At 38.9% G+C, this 15,079-nt stretch overlaps 1 protein-coding gene across 2 annotated transcripts in view; it reads left to right on the top strand.

Annotated features, from left to right (window-relative positions):
- The window catches only part of UBN2 (ubinuclein 2), an 84,993-nt gene that overhangs the window by 33,297 nt on the left and 36,617 nt on the right, over positions 1 to 15,079 (top strand). For both annotated transcript variants that reach the window (XM_032401479.1, XM_032401477.1), the window contains exons 7-12: positions 3,219 to 3,289; positions 8,916 to 9,045; positions 11,978 to 12,096; positions 12,827 to 12,940; positions 13,511 to 13,654; positions 14,387 to 14,437. In XM_032401479.1, the coding sequence (XP_032257370.1) occupies positions 3,219 to 3,289; positions 8,916 to 9,045; positions 11,978 to 12,096; positions 12,827 to 12,940; positions 13,511 to 13,654; positions 14,387 to 14,437 (629 nt within the window). The remainder of the gene's footprint in view (positions 1 to 3,218; positions 3,290 to 8,915; positions 9,046 to 11,977; positions 12,097 to 12,826; positions 12,941 to 13,510; positions 13,655 to 14,386; positions 14,438 to 15,079) is intronic.

Raw genomic sequence — 15,079 nt, 5'->3', positions numbered from 1 at the left:
GATTATCATTTGAAGGTGACTTTTTGTGCTATTACTACCTTTTACCTTGAATTCAGTTTTGTCTGACTTACTGTCTCCTGTCTCTTTATTTTTACATATAGCTTTTCTCATCATTTACCTTCAACCTCTTTGATTTTCTTTATTTTAGCTTTTTTTTTTTTTTAATTTATTTGACAGAGAGAGACACAGCGAGAGAGGGAACACAAGCAAGGGGAGTGGGAGAGGGAGAAGCAAGCTTCTCGCCGAGCAGGGAGCCCGATGTGGGGCTCGATCCCAGGACACTGGGATCATGACCTGAGCCGAAGGCAGACGCTTAACGACTGAGCCACCCAGGCGTCCCTTTAGCTCTTTTTCTTATAGACAGCATGTAATTTCTTTATTGACCTCATCTGAGTCTTTTCTCTTTTAACAAATGATTTTATCTTTTTACAGTTGTTATAATTATATAGTTGATCTTTGTCATTTTCTTTTTTATCCTGTTCTCTTACTCATCTCTTTTGTTTTCATTCTTTTGCTATTTTCTGTGCTTATTTTTTGAAAAGTATACAATCTGTAGTCTCGGTAATAAGTAGGTTTTTTATTTAATCTTCTCAGCTACCTGTGTAGGAAATACAGGTATTATTTCCTTTTTATGGTTAAGAAACTTGAGGTAGGTTAAATAGCTTGGTCAGGTCCATGCAACTAGTAAGTGGTGGAGCCAGAATTTAGCCACAAGGGTTCACCTGACTCCAAAGTATGTATGTGCTTTTTGCTATCCCATGTTGCCTATCCCTAAAACCTTTAGTTTCTTCTAAGTTTTAAAACGTGTTAGTGATGTGACCCACATTTTGCAAGATACTTTTTTTTTTTTAAGATTTACTTATTTGAGAGAGAGAGAGAATGAGAGAGAGAGAGAGCACATGAGAGGGGGGAGGCAGAGGGAGAAGCAAACTCCCTGCTCAGCAGGGAGCCTGATTCAGAACTTGATCTTGGGACTCCAGGATCATGACCTGAGCCGAAGGCAGTCACTTAACCAACTGAGCCACCCAGGCGCCCTGATTTGCAAGGTATTATTAATAATAATAGCTCTTGGGGTGCCTGGGTGGTTCAGATGGTTAAGCCTTTGCCTTTGGCTCAGTTCACGATCTCCAGGTCCTGGGATCGCACCCCATGTCGGACTCCCAGCTCAACAGGGAGCCTGCCTCTCCCTCTCCCTCTGCCTCTTCCCCTGCTTGTGCTCTCTCTGTCTCTCTCTCTCAAATGAATAAATAAAATCTTTAAAAAAATAAAAATAATAGGTCTTGTTTATTTAGCAGAAACCTGTACTCTGTATTTAGTACAGTGCTGCTGTGTCTCACATAGCATTTACCATTCAGGAGACAGCACCCTGTTTGGGTTTAGTGTACTTTACCTACTGTGTAGTCTAATCCTCCAACAATCAAGTGAGGTAGGTAGTATTCTTCCATTTAATAGATGAGGAAACTAAGGTTCAACAGGTTAAGTGATTTGCCCAAGGCCACGTAATTTTTAAATGGCTGAGCCATGATTCAAGGTCAGCATTTAAAGGCAGGACCGTGGAGCTCCATAGTAGGCACTCTGTCTGCTGTGTTATATGCCATTCAGTTTCACTTAATAAATAAAATTGGTTAGTAATGAGTGTATTCCATCTTGTAAAAGCTTTGTCATATCTTATATACCAAAAACTGTTCTCTCTCTCTCTCTGTAATAGCCCTGCCAGGTTTAATACGGGTGCTCCCTAACTCCTTAGTAGGAAATCATCAGTGAGAAGTTTGATTTCACTTACTGGTATCTATGACTTCGCTATATGTTTTCTTTTGAAATATGAGATGGTATTTTTTCTTTGGGAGGTAAGAAGTCATCCTTGGCTTAAATGCTTATGTCTGTGTGATAAGGAATTGCTTCTTGTGGCTCTTTTCTTACTTTGTAATATTCTTCCACTGTTCAGCCTCTTGACTTTTTTTGATTCATTTCTTGAAGTTTAGTTTTCCTTATGCCTTTCATATATTTCCACCCACTGCACATACCCAGTTTTCATTCTTTCTAAGAAGTCCTGAGGCCCATCTTAGCAATTTTCTTCTATTTATTGCATGTACAGTTGTCAAATAACTTGGTGGATTGACAGAGTCAGCATATGGCTTGCTCAGATGATTAGATCAGGCTTCTTGATGTTTTATATCTCACGGACCGCAACTACATTGTTTGTGATTTTCCCAGTAAATTTTGCTTATGGTAGGGTGTGCTGGTATACTTGATTTCTGGTCACCTGGTCGAGGTGACAAACATAATGATGAAATTAAGCTCATTGCATGAATTTTTGCTTATCCCTTGTTAATAACCTCGCCTACGTTTTTTTGTTGTTAGTAATTAGGTGGAACCTAGGCTGGCTGCAGTAAGCAGGTATCTTTGTATAGGGTGGCAGTGTTGCGCAGTTGAAGTCAGAAAGCTTGTGGTCTGAGTCCTGAATCCACCACTTATTAGTAGTGTGATTTGGGAGCATGTCATGTAACCTCTGACAGATTTAAGCTTCCTTGTTTGTATAGTGGGGGCTGTCATACCAATGTCATTGGCTGTTATGAGGATTAAACATGGTAATGAGTATAACATATAGAATATCAGACAGATACTTTGTAGACACTGTCGATAGAAAGTGAGATATCCGCTTATCTTGGAGATCACAGCAATAATTAATAAACCCATGGATAGTCAAAGTCCACAAGATACACAAAGCACTAAAAAGTCTCGTACGTATAATTTTGTTAATTTAGCAGGATTGAGAAAAATTAAATACAGAGATAATAGGAAACAATGGTATATATGCTAAATTTGTTTGAACACTCTGTAATTGCCTACTCATGCCAGGTACTAAGCTGGTTATGGAGGATACAAAGTAATGTAAATCACAGTAGCCCCACCCTCAGGAAGCTTATTCTTTAGTAAATAGATATGGAAACAGTGTTTTTATTGAAAGCATATTGACAGGACCCCTGGGTGGCTCAGTCATTAAGCATCTGCCTTCGGCTCAGGTCATGATCCCAGGGTGTTGGGATGAGCCCCATGGCGGGCTCTCTGCTCAGTGGGGAGCCTGCTTCTCCCTTTCCGTCTGCCTGCCTCTCCCCCTGCTTGTGTGTGTGCGCGCGCGCTCTCTCCGTCAAATAAATAACATCTTCCAAAAAAAAAGAAAGAAAGAAAGCCATATTGACAATCTTATGTTTCTCTAGGCTGCCAAACTTTTTGATGAAGAAGGAAGGAAAAAGTTCTTTACACAGGATATGAATAATATTCTTCTGGAGTAAGTAATTTTCTTCTTTAATTAAAAAACCTAAAAAGTTATTTAAACTTTAAGAATTCATTTAAACATATAGTTGGTTACAACTTTACAGGTTGATATTATTTTAGATTTAAATGTATTTTTTTTGTCATTTTATATGAAAATGTCTTTCTGGAACAGCTCTGAGTATTCATATTAAATTTGGTATAATTTTCCTTCTACTTTCATTCAGACTTGGAAAAAATAATTCCATTGGTATCTAGCAAGGTTAATTATAATTCATACAAACATTTATAGCCAAATGGAAAGTATGGTTTAATGAAGAAATTCTGGTTGTGAGGTAGGAGAGAGGCAGTGTGGAGAAGACAAAGGAAAAATGGGAAGGGGAAGCTGAAGGCTGAGATACAGGATACAGATTGTATTTAAATTAGTGACAGTTTTTGCTGTTAGCTGGAGTGTGATACTAAGGAAGCTGCAGCTTCTAAGACTGTGGTCCAGTAAGCTGCCCTTGTAAACCTATTGGCTTATAAATTTTGACCATTGGTTTTAGAAGTGGAGTGTATAATTGGCTGCAAGCAGAACTGCGTAAAAAAAAGCAATCCTGAAAAACAAAGTGAGGGTTCTAGAGGGGAGGGGGGTGGGAGGATGGGTTAGCCTGGTGATGGGTATTGAGGAGGGCACGTTCTGCATGGAGCACTGGGTGTTATACACAAACAATGAATCATGGAACACTATATCTAAAACTAATGATGTAATGTATGGGGATTAACATAACAATAAAAAAATTAAAAAAAAAAAAAAGCAATCCTGGAGAAAGCAGCAGATTTTACTCCGCTCACATGAAAATAATGTGTGCCTGCTTTTGGTGGTTCAGTAGTATTATATACAAAGAAACAAGCAGTGTTTCCTTGAGAGCTTGTTTGGAGGTTCTAGCAGGGGAGCGCAGCTACTCATATACCCTTGACCGAAGAACGGTCCTCCTCTATCGGGGAAGGTCGTCCTCTTCGACCGAGCGCGCAGCTTCGGGCGGGACGCACGTGGAGCAGTGAGGGAGGAAGGGGACACCCGCCTAGCCAGCCAGATCAGCCGAATCAACTCTGGCGATCAATGGGGTGACAGATGTCGCAGCCAGATCACCCTCACATCCACAAGCAGTGTTTCCAATACTGTGTGTGAGTCCTGTCTTTTAAATATATATTGGAGGTAGTTTCTCATAAGATACAAAGGATGATGGACTGGTTTGCTTTGATAACTATTTTCTTTTTTTGTTTTTCCCCCTCCCCCTTGATAACTGTTTTAATTAAGTGCAATCTCTCTTTCTCCGGAGTACTTAAAAAATCTTTTTTGTCCCCCATGGACCCATGAAACACATAACCTGGTGTGCTACTGGTATGGTGACAGACGAATTTCTTGTTCCTGTTCTTCTTTATTTTAGCCAGGGATTTTCAGATTGATTCTGTCTGCCTGGAAGCGAGGCGAATGCTTCCTGCCTGCACCAGCTCCTTTTACACCCCAGATTCAATAAACAGTGTAACCATTACTCATCGGAGCTGTCCCAGATTCCCTAATCAGGAATCTGACTGGCTGCTTTTTCTTTCTACTCGAGAGCCCTAAGTTTACTGGATCAGGTCCTTTTCCTGTGACTGACACAGTGCTTTTTTATTTTACTCTTCTGTAAGAGGGACGGACTTTTTCTCCCCTGAGAGAAAGAAAGGACCTTCCTTGGGACATAACATCTCAAATAAGCAGAATATCAGCATTCCATGAACAGGCTTCTCTCTTTCTTCTTCTTCTTTTTTTTTTTAAGTAATCTCTACACCCAGCATGGGGGTCGAACTCATGACCCTGAAATCAAGAGTCACGTGCTCTACTGACTGAGCTGGCCAGTTGCCCCTCCCCACCTTTAAAAAATGTTTTTAATTTTAAATTTTATTTATTTATTTATTTATTTATTTGTTTGTTTGTTTATTTATTTAAAAGTAGGCTCCATGCCCAATGTGAGGCTTGGACTCATGGCCCTGAGATATGAGTTGCGTGCTTCTCCAACTGAGCCAGCTAGGTATCCCCCCCGCACCAGACTTCCCTTAAGCCTCCCTGTGTCTATCTTAAATCCTCTCGTTGGAGCCTGTTTTTTTTTTTATTTCACAAAGTGTGCCTCCAGTTCTATAAAACCGTAGTATTCAGAGTTTAATGTTCTCCATTTTAATCACTTATTTATGCCCCTGGCGTCTGTTTCTACTTCCCTAAACAAACATCCCTTGGTTCTCTGGACTGAATCGATCTTCTAAGGGCACATGGTACGTAATTATTTTGGGTAGTAAATTCCTATGAAATTGTCCAGGTGTATTGGCTCTGCCTCACCACTGCTTCCTTACCCTGGGCAGAAAGAGGGGTGAGTTTGTTGGAATAGGAAACCTTTCTCTTTTTGCTTAATTGAATTTGACTTGGATCAGCAGATATACAGCTTGCCAGCTTGATCTCTTCCCCTATTTGCCCCTTTACCTCAAGCATACATTGCTAACAAAATCTTGATACTCTTTGCCTGTGATCCCAGTCCAGCCTGAGTTGTGTTCAGCAGTTGCTCTAAAGTTGTTCAGGGGAAGGAGGGATTTACATCCCTCTTGTGTGTTATCAATCGACACATCAACAGGCTTTTGAATTGCTGTAAAGTAAGAACTATTTTGGATTTTGTGTTTGGGTTACTGCTCCCTAAGTCTTTCTTCAATTTCTAGCTTTCAGTGGTTCTGTTATGTGGACAGTATTGGTAGGATATTTGGAATACTTGAGGAAGAATTCAGGAAATTAAGTAGATTCCAGAATTCACTTGGAGTTAGTCAGCTTTTCTTTTACTAGTGTTTTCAAACTGATTGAATGAGATATATATTCTGGGTTTTTATTAAGATTTTATATATTTATTTGAGATACAAGGCATGAGTGGGGGGGAGGGGCAAAGGGAGAGGGAGAAGCAGACTCCCCACTGAGCAGGGAGCCCGACTTGGGGCTCTAGCCCAGGATCCAGAGATCATGACCTGTGCTGAAGGCAGACAATCAACTGAGCCACCCAGATGCCCCTATATTGTTTTTTTTTTTTTTTTAAGATTTTATTTATTTATTTAGCAGAGAGAGAGAGAGACAGCAAGAGAGGGAACACAAGCAGGATGAGTGGGAGAGGGAGAAGCAGGCTTCCCACGGAGCGGGGAGCCCGATGCGGGGCTTGATCCCTGGGCTGAAGGCAGACGCTTAACGACTGAGCCACCCAGGTGCCCCACCCCCCAATATTCTGTTTTTTAAAAAGAGGGAGAAGGGTGCCTGGGTAGCTCAGTTGATAGAGCATGTGACTCTTGATCTCAGGGTCATGAGTTCCAGCCCTACATTGGGTGTAGAGCTTAACTTTAAAAAAATAAATATAAAAAGAGGGAGTTGATGGGATAGGAAAATAAGTCATATATCAACTATGGGGAAATGACTGTTTCTAAAATTCTGTGTGAAAATACAAGTAAGACTAAGTATTCCTGAGCCAGAAGAATCCTGTTTATAAAGTTGACCATTGCTTCAGCTAGGGATTCCTATGTTGCGTTTCTTGGAGGCTTCCTCAGAGGCAAATGAGAGCCCTTGTAAAGATAGGGATATAGGGGCACCTGGGTGGCTTAGTTGTTGGGCAGTCTGCCTTCGGCTCAGGTCGTGATCCCTCATCGGGCTCCCTGCTTGGTGGGAAGCCTGCTTCTCCCTCTCCCACTCCCCCTGCTTGTGTTCCTGCTCTCACTATCTCTCTGTCAAATAAATAAAAATCTTAAATATATATATATATAGGGATATAATAGTGGGTTTCAAGCTTATTTATTCACAAAGTCCAGTGTTTGTCCTCTAATGCATTATCAGCAGATGGTCCCAGTATATTTTTATCCATTTAGAACCTGTAGTGATCGCACGTTCATAATTTATTATCAGAGGTTTGAGACCCATCCATCATAACTTTCATGCATGGATATCTGCTTTGCAGATAGACTTCACTTAAAGAAGCAAAAGAACCTGGTGGGTAGAAGGAGGCAGGCTCAGGGAAAGTTTGTTGCTTTAGGGGAAACTTTATTTCCCTGAAATGTGAAAATAACTGAAATTCAAACTTTTCATTACTGTGTGTTTTAAGTACTTCTTAGACCTTAGAAGATTGGAATTCTTAGTGAGAAAAAAAAAAAAATTAAATGTGTGAGGGATGGGTGCTTAAATTATACTGTTCTCAGGTAGGAATTTGTTTATGTTTGTGATAGACCGATACAATCCGTAACCTTTAGGGTTAAAACGTTTCTCTGATTGGCTTAGGAGTAGGGAGTCAGGTCTTTGTGCTTTTGAGTTTCCCCCCCTCTTTGGAAACCACTGATTTTTATAAGTATGTCACTGAGTCACTCTGTTCTTACTTCTCTTACTACTTGGAGTTTCTGTTTTATTTTCAGCTGCAACTAATCTTTAATAACCGGGTAAGCCTAGAAAGCCCCCTACCCAGAGTCTAGACTTTTAATTAAGATCCACACATAATGTTACTTAACCAAATGTTTATACACAGAACTCATGACAGTAGTAATTGTTTCCCATATGATCCTCTGCATTTTGACCTTCTGGTTCTTATGGATTCTAAGCATTTTTCCATTTGTATGTGTTTGACTTCTCTAATACCAAGAATTTTTATTGCCAGTGCTAAGAGCATAGTTTTCCACATTTCGTTGTTTCTGAAATTACAGTGTATCTTGTAAGTGATGGACATATTTGATATGGGAGGGCTTCTTTTCTTCCCCAAAAGCTGTTAATTGAATCTTTGGATTCATCTTCTATTTGTGAAAATTATTTATTAAATCTATCTGCCCCTTCTTCTGTAAGAGAATGTGATGATCTGGACGTAGTTTGTTGCCGAGAGCCCCAGTTTGGTCTTGGCCTTCAAATTAACATCTGTTCCTGTCTTTCTACAATAGCACTTGCCGGATACAGTGTCTTCCATCTTGGAAGAAACCTCAGTTATTTATTAGTAGACTTGTCTGGCTGAGAATATGGCGGCTGTTAAAACTCTTTTCCTTTTTTTTTTTTTAAATAACTATTAAGTTAAATACCCATTTAACAACTTACTTTTGGTCTAAAAAAACTAATTTACAAACGGAAACAGGAACTGAAGAATTGGAATAAATTGAACAGACTATTAAATTCTAGTTTGTGCAGTGCAGGCACAATAAGGGAGACAAAGATGGATGAAAAACAGTCTGTATCTGTAGCCAGAAGGGCTTCACCTCTTCCAAATCTGCAATTTTTTCAAACACCTGTAAGGAAAAAATATTCTAAATTCATCGAAACTGTGTAACTCTCTAGCTTAGCAGTTGCAATAGGGGAGAGAGGATATGAATATCTCTTTGAGGAAATGAGCTTTTAGTAGAGTTCCTGTGTTTTACCCAAAAATGTAGACTTTGCCCCTGTTCTTCAAAAAATTATTCACCAGTTTATTTATGGTTATATAAATTCTCTCTCTATTTTCTCCTTGAAAAATACTGTCTAGGAAATCATGCAAAGATAAAACGAAAGAAGAGTCACTGCACTGCCTTTGCCTCCTTGCTTGTATCGGTACCTGAAAGAAATTCTGTACTATTTATTTGTTGTTGTTTTTGTTCAGCATTGAGTTACAGCTACAGGAACTAGGCCCTGGCATTCGTAGTGGTGTCTACTCCCATCTTGAAGCTTTTGTGCCATGTAATAAAGAAACACTGGTAAAACGTCTAAAGAAGTTACATCTCAACGTCCAGGTAAGACAAGGAAAATCCTATCCATACCTGAGGTTTTACGACCTATAAAGAAACTGGTTTCTGTTTGGGGCTTTGGCATATTAGCTGCTTTATAGTCTTATTGTATGTATTGAATAACTGTAGGAGTTACCAAAGGCACATTGGATCACTTGAAAAAACTTACTTTTCAACAATTGATAAATCTAGATGAGAATGTTTTCTAAGGCATAGATTCTTGGACTGGTAAATTAACTTCAGTTCCACAGCTGACACAACTTTGCCCTCAAAAAATATCTGACAGATTTATAACTCAAGTTTTTTTATTACTGAAATGGATCTATGCAGATATGGTTCACACCCACATTATACAAACCAGTGGAAAGAATCACAGGGTTACATGTAAACTTAGAGATTTTTTGGTGTAATCATCCATGTTTTGCTAGATTCTCCTCCCTTACCACCCCATAAGTAATTGTCCAAGTTTGAATGCTTCCTGTGGTCAGAAACATATTTCATTGTAATATCAGAAAATTCTTCCATGCACTGAGACAAATTCAGGTGCTTTCCACCCCGTTGGTCGTAATTCTACCTTTGAGTTCATTCATAAATCTAATCATTTGTCACCTTCACAGCTTTCATGTTTTTGAAAGCTTGTATTATGTCCCCTTCTTCACTTCATGTAAAATGGTTTTTAGTACCTTCACTGTCCTGATTACTCTTCCCTTTATGATTTATTTGATTATATATTTTTAAAATATTTATAACTTGCGGGGCGCCTGGGTGGCTCAGTCGTTGAGCGTCTGCCTTCGGCTCAGGTCATGATCCCAGGGTCCTGGGATCGAGCCCCGCATCGGGCTCTCTGCTCGGCGGGGAGCCTGCTTCTCCCTCTCCCACTCTGCCTGCTTGTGTTCCCTCTCTCACTGTCTCTCTCTGTCAAATAAATAAATAAAATCTTTAAAAAAAAAAAAAAAATTTAAAATATTTATAACTTGCAAGTAATGGAAAAGAACTTAAATAGTTTAAGACAAAAAAGAACATTTTTTTCTATCAATAAAGGTGTTTCATGGAATTAAGGGAACTGATAATTTGGATTAACCCTTGTTTCTCTCTACCCATATCCCCGTGTCTCATTTTTATCCTTTTATGTGCATCTGAAAATACGATTACTGTATTCTCAAGGTTTTATATCACGGAAAAGCCACACACACAGACTGACTCAGCCCTCTCATCCCAATCCAAGTTCTTGGGTCAGAAAATCTGATTATACTATCTTGAGTCAACCAAAATTTTTCTGGCCAGAGGTTGGGAGTCACATAGCACAACATGGCTGTCCAAGGCCCCCCATGGCTCTAATGGGGGAATGAATGTGGTGCCTTGGACCACTAGTGATGTGATCTGAGAGACATAGAATTATTTATTGTAAGTGTTATACAGCTGTTAATGAAATAGTTCTGACTCTTGGTCTTGGCTCATTTCATGATCTCAGGGTTGTGAGACTGAGCCCTTTGTCAGGCTCTGCGCTGGGCATGGAATCTACCTGCTCAGGATTCTCTCTCTCCCTTTCCCTCTGCCCCTCCCCAACTCACTGCATGCTTGGGTGCACCCGCTCTCTCTCTCTTTAAAAAAAAAAAATTCTTTTGAATTGAGAATTCTTTGTCAGTTTAAAGCAAAGAAATAAATGAAATTACTTGAGGTCACAGATTTTGTGTCTGTGCCTGGCTCCTTCAGACGTTGACAGTTGGAGCATACTGCCATACCGTCACATGACAGAAATGGGCACCAGTGAGAAAGGATCTAGAGGCAGGAGAACAACTTTTTATACATTATAAGATATTTTCTAAGGAACATTTCAGATTTGATGTTTGGAGTTATTTAATATCCCTTTTGGCTGTAGAAGAAGACATTTGTCTTAGCCCTTGCTTTTCTTTATCTGGTTTTATCATGTGTACTTGTAATCCCTAAATATTATACTGTTTGATTTTGCATATTTTTGAGCTTCATATAAATGGAGTCATACTGTCTCCATACTTTTCTTCTGCAGCTTGCTTTTTTACACTGAACCATTATGCACCTCAGATTTATCTATGTCTTTACATGTGGTGAACTCCATTTTTGGAGTACATTTGCTGGGCAGTGTTTATGGTGTTCCATGCTATAAATATATCCCAATTCATTCATTTTACTGTTGATGGATATTTGGGTTGTTCCCAGACAGATAGTCTCAGCTACGTAATTACGAAGGGTCACCTAGGAACCATGATACTGGATGTTCACATTTCTTAATGGGATTTTTATAGCAGACACTGTCATATGTGCAATAATATTTATTAGTTGGTATGTATGAAAATAGCAAGAGTCTTCCAGTTTCCTCTTTCTCTTTGGCCTTGACCTTGCATTTTTGCTTGCAGCATAAGTCACAATTAGGAACAATAAATGACAGAACAGGATGTCAACATCCTGTTGGTAGTCACCCAGACCAAATCCTATGTTCCAGTGTTGCAAAGCCATATCTCCTCTTATGGTACTGGTTCCCCACCATGATGGGTATCAACCAGCAGTAGTTTGCACAATGTAGATTTTGTTTTATTTGATCTTAAAGTGTCCATATAATTTATTGGCCGGGACATTTTTAAGAATGTAAAGGAATACATGTGTGTGTCAACTAAACTCAAAAATTTTTTAAGAAAAAAATGTAAGGAACACTATTAATTATGCTGGGGTAACAAGCAAAAACTGGGGATTCTCGTTGATTGCCTGCGAAGTATGGTCATCCTAATTTTATATCCAGTATGCATTACGAAAAGTCAGTGTGGTAGAAGAAGTGTCTGCATTTAAATATGTTTACATTAAAAAAATATGTTTACATTTCAAATCCATAATCAGTGTCTTTTGTGGATCTGCTTTAATTTTTGTAAATGTGTTTTAAAAAACTTGTAGTATATTTTTTCCTCAGGATGATCGTTTAAGAGAACCTCTGCAAAAACTGAAACTGGCTGTTAGCAACGTGATGCCTGAACAGCTATTTAAATACCAGGAGGACTGCCAAGCTCGTAGTCAAGCTAAGTGTGCCAAGTATGTACCTCTTCTCTTTGGACCGGCTTTTGCATTTGAGAAGTATTTTTAGCTCTTAAGGATTGGTCTTGTGTAGACGTTCTCACCAAGTAGAAATCCACATATACCACTGAAATGGTATAATTGAGTATTTTCTAAATGACACAACACTCCCTATTCAGTTGCTTTGGTGTCAGAAGCAAAAGGTCTCTTGATTCAGTGTGTGGGTGTGATCCTAGCAAGAGCTGTGGTACTGGTCAGACATTTCACATGTCAGCCAATTTGACTGGCTGAAGTTGGACACAAATATTTTCTGAACCGAAAGGTAAGTATTCATGGCCTTATGTTACAGTTTGAAGACCTTATTTACCAAACCACTTTATAATGCATTTCAAAGTATTATGTATAAAGATAGATTCCCCATTTACTTTCCCTTTTGAGTTAACATTCAGTTAAGCATTTTACCAGGTGTCTCTGGAGCATATCATAGGCACTGCTGGGTTAAAACTCTGCTTCATGGGACGCCTGGGTGGCTCAATCGGTTGAGTGTCTGCCTTCGGCTCGGGTCATGATCCCAGGGTCCTGGGATCGAGTCCTGCATCAGGCTCTTTGCTCGGCGGGAAGCCTGCTTCTCCCTCTCCTACCTCTCCCCCTGCTTGTGCTCTCTGTCTCGCTCTCTGACAAATAAGTAAATGAAACCTTTAAAAAATAAAAAAAATAAAACTGCTTCTAAAATCTTTTTCATTTTTAGGTTACAAACAGATGAAGAACGAGAAAAAAATGGATCCGAGGAAGATGATGATGAGAAACCAGGGAAACGTGTCATAGGACCAAGAAAGAAATTCCACTGGAATGACACCATCAGGTAAAATTGAACCGAAGCCTTCACTTAGAAACCTTAGAAACCTTAGTTCCTAATAAAAAGAATATATAGTAAATGGAAGAGTAGATTGGAAGCAACCAAAGATTAGTGTGTAGGAAAAATTCAAAGGAAGATTGACTTCATCCTGATATTCTTAGAGTGCTCTCACTTTTATTTTCATATCCTACTTTTTATAAGCTAATCTTCTAATAAGTAAGTCATACTGGTTTCAGAAGGTGAAGTACTCCATATACTTGTGTAATCAGTCATCTTTTTTACCAGTATTTCTGTACCCCAAGTAGAGGGTTTGGCTGCAGGACTATCCCTTTCAATCTTTGGTGCCTAGATGAAAGGTATCAAAGGAAATTGTTTCATATTGGGGATTTGGCTGTAGTGCAATGAGTGATGTATGTTGGAAAGTATTTATCTTCGTGTCATCTTCTGAATTCTTGAGATAATATTCTTTATTATTGCTGTCAGATTTATGTGCTTTTAAAGAAATCTGTTTCAAGCTTAATTTTCCACAATTTGCAGTCAGATTTACATATAAATATGTATTTTTAATCTGTTTAGAACTTTGTTATGTAACCTTGTTGAGATCAAATTGGGATGCTATGAGTTAGAGCCAAATAAAAGCCAGTCCGCTGAGGATTATCTTAAATCCTTTATGGAGACAGAGGTGAAACCATTGTGGCCTAAGGGCTGGATGCAGGCAAGGTAAGAAATATGACATCCTAGATTTTACTTTACTTTCTTATTATTGCTATTATTAAAGATACATGTATATATACACATACACACATATGACATTCATTTTGCTAAGAACCTAGTCATCTCAGATGATCTTTGCCTTGAAAACTTCAAGCACTTAAAAGACAAAACAATTAGTCACATGGACATGGAGATACAGAGATACACATAAAGGGTAATTTTTTTTTTTTTTTGCCAACCACTTTTTCTTTATTGCACCTGAATTTGCTAATAGAGAAATGGGAGGAGGAGAAGATGGTTATGAACTTTGCGGGGGGAACTTCACATGGGTATCGTGAAGATAAGGAACTGAATACAAAATGGAGAGTGTAGAAAAAGTGATCCCAACCTTAGGTTCTGTTGAAAATAGTCAATGTAGAGTGGTATCTCAAAAATTAAGAGTAGCCCAATTTAAAGTTTAAAGAGTTAAGAATGTTAAAATTAATAGACTTGGCTATCTCTGTCATCTTAAAGCGTTCCGTCTTAAATAAAAAAAAATCTGTTGATCTGTTAAAAGATTTAAATAAATGTGCTATAAAACTCCCCATAAAATAGATTATTGAATTTACTCTGTGCCATTATAACTTTCATTTGATAAATGAACAAGTAATAGACTGTTGAAAACTATGTAACTAAAACGAGAAAGTGGCTATCATTATCTGTTACACAAAAATGATCATGTCTTTTTAACTTTTGCAGAATGCTTTTTAAGGAAAGCCGGAGTGTACATAATCATCTTACTTCTGCTCCGTGAGTAAAACAGACTCCAGATTTCTTCATTTATTTTTGCTCACCTTACGTGCTTTAGTAAACAAGTGCTATTTATTAAATGCTAGTTGAGGTAGTACTTAAACATACATTTAAACAATCTCCCATTTTGCTACTGCTTTTTTTAAAAAAAATCATTTTTCGGGGCGCCTGGGTGGCTCAGTCAGTTAAGCATCTACCTTCAGCTCAGGTCATGATCTCGGGGTCCTGGGATCGAGCCCTGAGTCGGGCTCCCTGCTCAACGGGCAGCCTGCTTCTCTCTCTGCCTCTGCCTCTCCCCCAGCCTGTGCTCCCTCTCTTACTCTCTCTCTCTCAAATAAATAAAATAAAATCTTTTAAAAAAATCATTTTTACTGTTTCTATAGACCTAAGAACACATTTATCTATTAAACAGTTCTCAGGCTAGTCTCCAAAAACCTGAATGTGTGCTGGCCTGAGATTTGGTAGTTAGGAGCCATGTAAACAGGAAAACTCTGATTGTTTCCTTTGTTCCTGGGCCGCCTTCCCTCCAGTTCTTTGGTGTCCTTTTTCTTTCCCTCTTAATGACCATTAATGTAGCTAACTTATAGCCTTGTGCATTCCAAGATGGTTTCGTATACATACCTACCCTGCCTTGCCTTGCAA

This window comes from Phoca vitulina, unplaced genomic scaffold, assembly GCF_004348235.1.
Source record: "Phoca vitulina isolate PV1807 unplaced genomic scaffold, GSC_HSeal_1.0 scaffold4, whole genome shotgun sequence".
Classification (NCBI taxonomy): domain Eukaryota; kingdom Metazoa; phylum Chordata; class Mammalia; order Carnivora; family Phocidae; genus Phoca; species Phoca vitulina.
The sequence above is the reverse complement of the archived record's forward strand: the minus strand, read 5'-3'. Positions and strand labels throughout refer to the sequence as shown.